General features: G+C 41.0%; 1 protein-coding gene across 1 annotated transcript in view; it reads left to right on the top strand.

The window, feature by feature from the left end:
- LOC311135633 (5-hydroxytryptamine receptor 4-like) overlaps positions 1 to 8,608 on the top strand; it is a 55,429-nt gene extending 46,821 nt beyond the window's left edge. Inside the window, exon 7 of the mRNA XM_084169661.1 lies at positions 7,113 to 8,608. Within this exon, the coding sequence (XP_084025787.1) occupies positions 7,113 to 7,221 (109 nt within the window). The 3' untranslated portion in view covers positions 7,222 to 8,608. The remainder of the gene's footprint in view (positions 1 to 7,112) is intronic.
- The last annotated feature ends 167 nt before the right edge of the window (positions 8,609 to 8,775 follow it).

Consider the following 8,775-nt stretch of genomic DNA (forward strand, 5'->3'; position numbering starts at 1 on the left):
GGGACGTTTCTTTTTTTGCTGAGTTATATACTGTATACAGGGGCGCACATTTCACTGGGGTTGGGGGGGACATGTCCCCCCACATTCTGAAATTTCATTTTTGTTCCCCCCAGTTTTATCATTGGAATGTGATAAAAAACGAGGCAATGGTGTGCTTTAGGACCATGGGGATGCCTCCGAGCGGTCGGGTAGGCTGTTTGGAGTGTTTACCCGACTGGATAAAAAATAGATACAGTGGGGAAAAAAAGTATTTAGTCAGCCACCAATTGTGCAAGTTCTCCCACTTAAAAAGATGAGAGAGGCCTGTAATTTTCATCATAGGTACACGTCAACTATGACAGACAAATTGAGAAAAAAAAATCCAGAAAATCCCATTGTAGGATTTTTAATGAATTTATTTGCAAATTATGGTGGAAAATAAGTATTTGGTCACCTACAAACAAGCAAGATTTCTGGCTCTCACAGACCTGTAACTTCTTCTTTAAGAGGCTCCTCTGTCCTCCACTCGTTACCTGTATTAATGGCACCTGTTTGAACTTGTTATCAGTATAAAAGACACCTGTGCACAACCTCAAACAGTCACACTCCAAACTTCACAATGGCCAAGACCAAAGAGCTGTCAAAGGACACCAAAAACAAAATTGTAGACCTGCACCAGGCTGGGAAGACTGAATCTGCAATAGGTAAGCAGCTTGGTTTGAAGAAATCAACTGTGGGAGCAATTATTAGGAAATGGAAGACATACAAGACCACTGATAATCTCCCTCGATCTGGGGCTCCACGCAAGATCTCACCCCGTGGGGTCAAAATGATCACAAGAACGGTGAGCAAAAATCCCAGAACCACACGGGGGGACCTAGTGAATGACCTGCAGAGAGCTGGGACCAAAGTAACAAAGCCAACCATCAGTAACACACTACGCCGCCAGGGACTCAAATCCTGCAGTGCGAGACGTGTCCCCCTGCTTAAGCCAGTACATGTCCAGGCCCGTCTGAAGTGCATTTGGATGAAGGAGTGGCTTCGTAAGAAGCATTTCAAGGTCCTGGAGTGGCCTAGCCAGTCTCCAGATCTCAACCCCATAGAAAATCTTTGGAGGGAGTTGAAAGTCTGTGTTGCCCAGCGACAGCCCCAAAACATCACTGCTCTAGAGGAGATCTGCATGGAGGAATGGGCCAAAATACCAGCAACAGTGTGTGAAAACCTTGTGAAGACTTACAGAAAACGTTTGACCTGTGTCATTGCCAACAAAGGGTATATAACAAAGTATTGAGAAACTTTTGTTATTGACCAAATACTTATTTTCCACCATCATATGCCAATAAATTCATTAAAAATCCTACAATGTGATTTTCTGGATTTTTTTTTCTCATTTTGTCTGTCATAGTTGACGTGTACCTATGATGAAAATTACAGGCCTCTCTCATCTTTTTAAGTGGGAGAACTTGCACAATTGGTGGCTGACTAAATACTTTTTTCCCCCACTGTATATATGTCCCCCCCCCACTTCTAAAACCAAAGTTGCGCCCCTGACTGTATATATAATAGATACAATATATATTTTGGTAATAAATATATATTTTATTTTATTGGGGGCTGCATCTTGGACCCCCCACAGGCCTGGGCCCAGGGTCTTCAGGACCAGTAATCCCTGCATTAACCCAGCCCTGCTGATAGTGATGGTTGAGTCATAGTCAGAGAAAGATGCTGTTGCTTAGCAGTGGAATGCGTGTGGTAGTGTGGTACATCTCTAAGATACAGTCAAAGACAAGGTAGTCAGTGAAGTTAGCTAGAAAAGAGAGCAAATATTATGTTTAACTACTGTAGGTGTTGGTTGAGGTTGATGCTTTTATTTGTGACAGGGATCCATACAAAACCAATAATACTGACTGTGAAACCACTCAACAGCAGAACAGATGTGGTGTTTGGCCCAGTACACCATACACCTACCAGAATACTACGCTGTAAATAGATTTGCATTTTTTTATTTCTATCCTGGAAAAGATTTGTGACCCGTTATTGTCCATCAGTCTTCCTGTGGGAAAAATATTTTATTCGCAAACCCCTAATGGCTAAATGCTCCACAGCACACAGATAAGGGTTTGATTATTTGATATACTCAAAAAAATATTGCCATGAAATGGAGCATAGAGAAGAAGAGGTCATGTTCCCATTATGGTTCGATGTTCCCTCTTCACTTGCCTAAATGTTGTATTAAGTGACAAAGATCTAAGCTAATAAACTGAATCAGCTTTCTCATGCTCACTACACATTCTCTTTCGAGGAGTTGTATAGAGTTGGAGGGAAGTTGGAAGGTTTAGGCCAAATTGGACATGCACTGCATAGTATCTATATAGTTATAGTGCTTCTTTTGATACCGTATGTTTATGTTGAGTGCTTGACCCCAATTGGGTTTATTTTGGCACTTGTTCTTTCAAAACAGTACATCCTGGCTGGAGGTCTCCCTGTTTTCAAAAATCTGGACAACACATTTTGTTCTTGTAATGAAGTTTGCACTACAGCCAAAGATATCAGTTGGATTTACTGCTTGCCCTAGTGTAAGAGATAGGGTGACATCTCTGCCAAGCATTTGCATGATGTGAAATGTAGTTCAAGGTTCAGGGTTCACAATGGGGAGCCCAGTTTTTATAGATCCCAGTTTTTATAGAATCCATTTTGGTCAAACGTGGGAATGTCCATTATGGAGATCTATTTTAGTTATTTAACCATAAACATCTTAAGCAAAATCATATGGCATGTAGGTGAAAGGAACCATATACAGTTGAAGTCGGAAGTTTACATACACTTAGGTTGGAGTCATCATGGGAAAATAAAAAAGAAATCAGCCAAGACCTCAGAAAAAACATTATAGACCTCCACAAGTCTGATTCATCCTTGGGAGCAATTTCCAAATGCCTGAAGGTACCACGTTCATCTGTACAAACAATAGTACGCAAGTATAAACACCATGGGACCACGCAGCCGTCATACCGCTCAGGAAGGAGACGCGTTCTGTCTGCTAGAGATGAACGTACTTTGGTGCGAAAAGTGCAAATCAATCCCAGAACAACAGCAAAGGACCTTGTGAAGATGCAGGAGGAAACAGGTACACAAGTATCTATATCCACAGTAAAACAAGTCCTATATTGACATAACCTGAAAGGCCGCTCAGCAAAGAAGAAGCCACTGCTCCAAAACCACCATAAAAAGGCCAGACTACGGTTTGCAACTGCACATGGGGACAAAGATCATACTTTTTGGAGAAATGTCCTCTGGTCTGATGAAACAAAAATAGAGATGTTTGGCCATAATGACCATCATTATGTTTGGAGGAAAAAGGGGGACGCTTGCAAGCCGAAGAACACCATCCCAACCGTGAAGCATGGGGGTTGCAGCATCATGCTGTGGGGGTGATTTGCTGCAGGAGGGACTGCTGCACTTCACAAAATAGATGGCATCATGAGGAATGAAAATTATGTGGATATATTGAAGCAATATCTCAAGACATCAGTCAGGAAGTTAAAGCTTGGTCGCAAATGGGTCTTCCAAATGGACAATGACCCCAAGCATACTTCCAAAGTTGTGACAAAATGGCTTAAGGACAACAAAGTCAAGGTATTGGAGTGGCCATCACAAGCCCTTACCTCAATCCTATAGAACATTTGTGGGCAGAACTGAAAAAGCATGTGTGAGCAAGGAGACCTACAAACCTGACTCAGTTACACCAGCTCTGTCAGGAGGAATGGGACAGAATTCACCCAACTTATTGTGGGAAGCTTGTGGAAGGCTACCCAAAACATTTGACCCAAGTTAAACAATTTAAAGGCAATGCTACCAAATACTAATTGAGTGTATGTAAACTTCTGACTCACTGGGAATGTGATGAAAGAAATAAAGCTGAAAGAAATCATTCTCTCTACTATTATTCTGACATTTCACATTCTTAAAATAAAGTGGTGATCCTAACTGACCTAAAACTGGGAATTTTTACTAGGATTAAATGTCAGGAATTGTGAAAAACTGAGTTTAAATGTATTTGGCTAAGGTGTATGTAAACTTCCGACTTCAACTGTAAGGGTGCTGCTCAAGAAATGTATCATTAGCATTCAAAAGGTTTAATTTGTGCTATATGCCTTCGGTTCTCAGTGGATATCACAACTGTCTGATTCCATGCATGCAGCCCTCAGGTTTGAGCTCGCTCTACTCTAGCGGGCATAACATTAATAATCTAGAAATAACATTGAACATGTCTTGTGTATTTTGTCAAACAGGAAGGCATGTTATGAGGTCCCTTTGTCGACCCTGCAGGAAGTTCTGAAACATAACTGCAGTGGACAAGTCCAGTGCCACAGGATGCCATAGGTACAGAGTTATTCTGTTACTGTGTGTGGTGTGATGCCACAGTGTGTCATCGTGATTCATTCCATTTAAGTGGCATCATTACACTGACAAAATAAACGGGCATAGAATAGGCACTGTAGCATATAGCATCTATATATAGTATATATACAGTGGGGGAAAAAGTATTTAGTCAGCCACCAATTGTGCAAGTTCTCCCACTTAAAAAGATGAGAGGCCTGTAATTTTCATCATAGGTACACGTCAACTATGACAGACAAAATGAGAAAAAATCCAGAAACTCACATTGTAGGATTTTTTATGAATTTATTTGCAAATTATGGTGGAAAATAAGTATTTGGTCAATAACAAAAGTTTCTCAATACTTTGTTATATACCCTTTGTTGGCAATGACACAGGTCAAATGTTGTCTGTAAGTCTTCACAAGGTTTTCACACACTGTTGCTGGTATTTTGGCCCATTCCTCCATGCAGATCTCCTCTAGAGCAGTGATGTTTTGGGGCTGTCGCTGGGCAACACAGACTTTCAACTCCCTCCAAAGATTTTCTATGGGGTTGAGATCTGGAGACTGGCTAGGCCACTCCAGGACCTTGAAATGTTTCTTACGAAGCCACTCCTTCGTTGCCCGGGCGGTGTGTTTGGGATCATTGTAAATGTAAATCATTGTCATGCTGAAAGACCCAGCCACGTTTCATCTTCAATGCCCTTGCTGATGGAAGGAGGTTTTCACTCAAAATCTCATGATACATGGCCCCATTCATTCTTTCCTTTACACGGATCAGTCGTCCTGGTCCCTTTGCAGAAAAACAGCCCCAAAGCATGATGTTTCCACCCCCATGCTTCACAGTAGGTATAGTGTTCTTTGGATGCAACTCAGCATTCTTTGTCCTCCAAACACAACGAGTTGAGTTTTTACCAAAAAGTTCTATTTTGGTTTCATCTGACCATATGACATTCTCCCAATCCTCTTCTGGATCATCCAAATGCACTCTAGCAAACTTCAGATGGGCCTGGACATGTACTGGCTTAAGCAGGGGGACACATCTGTCACTGCAGGATTTGAGTCCCTGGCGGCGTAGTGTGTTACTGATGGTAGGCTTTGTTACTTTGGTCCCAGCTCTCTGCAGGTCATTCACTAGGTCCCCCCGTGTGGTTCTGGGATTTTTGCTCACCGTTCTTGTGATCATTTTGACCCCACGGGGTGAGATCTTGCGTGGAGCCCCAGATCGAGGGAGATTAGTGGTCTTGTATGTCTTCCATTTCCTAATAATTGCTCCCACAGTTGATTTCTTCAAACCAAGCTGCTTACCTATTGCAGATTCAGTCTTCCCAGCCTGGTGCAGGTCTACAATTTTGTTTCTGGTGTCCTTTGACAGCTCTTTGGTCTTGGCCATAGTGGAGTTTGGAGTGTGACTGTTTGAGGTTGTGGACAGGTGTCTTTTATACTGATAAGTTCAAACAGGTGCCATTAATACAGGTAACGAGTGGAGGACAGAGGAGCCTCTTAAAGAAGAAGTTACAGGTCTGTGAGAGCCAGAAATCTTGCTTGTTTGTAGGTGACCAAATACTTATTTTCCACCATAATTTGCAAATAAATTCATTAAAAATCCTACAATGTGATTTTCTGGATTTTTTTCTCTCAATTTGTCTGTCATAGTTGACGTGTACCTATGATGAAAATTACAGGCCTCTCATCTTTTTAAGTGGGAGAACTTGCACAATTGGTGGCTGACTAAATACTTTTTTTCCCCACTGCAGCTGTGCATTACTGCAGCTTTAATGGCAGATCAGTAGTGTAAATATGACCTAAGACAATCGCAATAAACTATTTATAAACCATTTGTCATTCCTGCCAAAAAAAGTATGTTTGAAACATCAGTGTAGGAGTGATAACACATGTCCAAGTTTGGATGTCCTGGTGACATTTTCATGTTGTCAAGTTGATCATGACAATGCCTGACATGACAATGACCTCCCATTCTGTACAGGCTTAGACAAAAAGCATCTGACATTGTTCGTCTGGGTATGATAAGTACTTGTTTGATAAATAGAGACTTCGAGAGCTCTATTTTGACAGTAAACGGTCTTCTGAGAGAACAGACTGCATTTGGAGGTTGATTGATTGAATTTATTAGACAATTTTTTTATACATACATAAGGGCGCTCCAGCCAGTGACGCCTCCACATACGATTTAAGAAAATCATCAAGGATAACACAAGGCTTAAAAGCTTATTTCCATTTTGGTCCTTTTGGAGGGGGAGGGGGGATGCAGCAAGGTTAGCCGGCAATGGTAGTGGCAATATACAATGACAGACAAAATTGTTGTTTGTTTCATAACATGAGATACAGTTCCATAAGGGCGCTCCAGCCCAGTTTCCTAATGAACAACTATGGACTGGTACTTCTCCCTTGTCTCACATGGATGATCATTGCCATTTTTTTTTTTTTAATAGTAATTAAGAATCCACGTCTTGAGGCGTGAGAGATGTGTCTATTCTACTGTTAGCGTAGCTGGTTGTGTAACAATATCTGGTATCTGCCCTGCCTTCTAGAAGCCTTCTACAGTATACGTTCTATACCAAAATAACTGCATTATAACTCTAGAGAAACAGCACCAGTATACTAATACATCAACATTTGTCAAGAGCTGTCTTTTTTCAGATTCACTTTCCATTGGATATCATCAGTCTTTTACTCTGACCCTCATCAGCTCATAACTCTAACTAACAGCATTCTTTTCATTTCCCCCTTCTAGACTATCCTTCCTTCCCAACGGAAGCTACAGTGAAAACAGCAGGAGGATTTTATCCAATGAGCTTGAATCTCAGGACTCCATGGGTGGACTGTCTATAGCCCAGAGATAATGACCTAAACCTGCTTATGTCTTACACCAGTTGAACAAGTGAAATACAGTATGTATTAATGGGGACATATGGTCATCACAATGAGATTCTGGTCTGAAGGACTTGAGGACTACAGTCTGATAGTGAAGAAGTCAATCATTTGCTTATTGAATTACCAGATCATGGTTTATGAATTTACTGTGTAAAAGCACTGTCCTGTCAGAGGGGTTTTTCCCCAGGTGAAGACAAATCAGACAAAGAAGATACATGAAGAGATCAAAAGCCAGTTAGAGTGCCTATGGAATGAATTTGAGCATTACGCCAAGATGTAGATTAATATTCTACGGGTCCCTATGAAGTTACAAGCTATTGTTGTTAGTGTAACCAGTTGGCCCACCAGTTTTGTCAGTGTTGCCCCTATATGCATTTTACTAGCATCGCACCGCCGCTGCTAAATCGTGGCCTACACTGCAAAAAAATAAAAAATCATTTTGGGGATGGTAAAACGTTTTAAATGTAAACTTCAACGACTAAAACCAGATAAGGTATGTAGAAAAGATTATGGAGCAAAACATTTTTTTAATAAGATAATCTTTGAGAACTAACAAGCACCAAAATAAAAACTCCCGCGACCGGGAGACCCATGGGGCGGCGCACAATTGGCCCAGCGTCGTCCAGGGTAGGGGAGGGAATGGCCGGCAGGGATGTAGCTCAGTTGGTAGAGCATGGCATTTGCAACGCCAGGGTTGTGGGTTCAATTCCCACGGGGGGCCAGTATGAGAAAATAAAAAAAGAATGTATGCACTCACTAACTGTAAGTCGCTCTGGATAAGAGCATCTGCTAAATGACGTAAATGTAAATGTAGACAGTCAGGGAGAATCTGAAATTCCAAAAATGTCACGGCATTGATTTTGTTACGTTTGTGTCACTCAGATAGCATAAGAACAAGGCATAAGGCATGGCAAAATGTATAGAATTGTAGGAAACTCGCTTTAAAACTGTAAACATTTTCTCTCTGCCCTGTGACAAAATGTGTCGAATTGCAGGAAATTTCCTTTAAAACAGCAAAATGTCTGCGGCCAAGAGGGCGGCCTCTAAAACCGGCCACGCCCACTATCATAACCCCCCGCTAAATTTGCCACCGCTGCTGAAAAAAATCCTAGGGGAAACACTGTGGATGAAAGCATCTCATTCCTGGTAGTGACTTGTGTATGTTAATTAAGGACAATGGCATTTAATTATGTCAATCAATTTAGCATTTACTATTTATATGCAGTTTTGACTCTGACAACCATTTAATGTACATTTTAATCTGAAGAGAACTGATGGTATAAAATACTTATTTACAACATTTTATTTATTTCAGCTTCAGAAAATAAGGAGCAATGTATTGTTACTATGTGACAACTTTTTAGTCAGATTTCTTTTTGCATTGTTGGATATATTATTTGTGATAATAATAAATGTGTAACTTCACAATTTTGTGTGCCAAGAATTCAGCAAATAACAAAATTGCTTTTCGAGTGGATCAGGGTATTATTCCAACTCATTGCTGTCTGTAATCTAGCCTTGGA

This window comes from Coregonus lavaretus (genome assembly GCF_964263955.1).
Source record: "Coregonus lavaretus genome assembly, chromosome: 10".
NCBI classification, from domain to species: Eukaryota; Metazoa; Chordata; class Actinopteri; order Salmoniformes; family Salmonidae; genus Coregonus; species Coregonus lavaretus.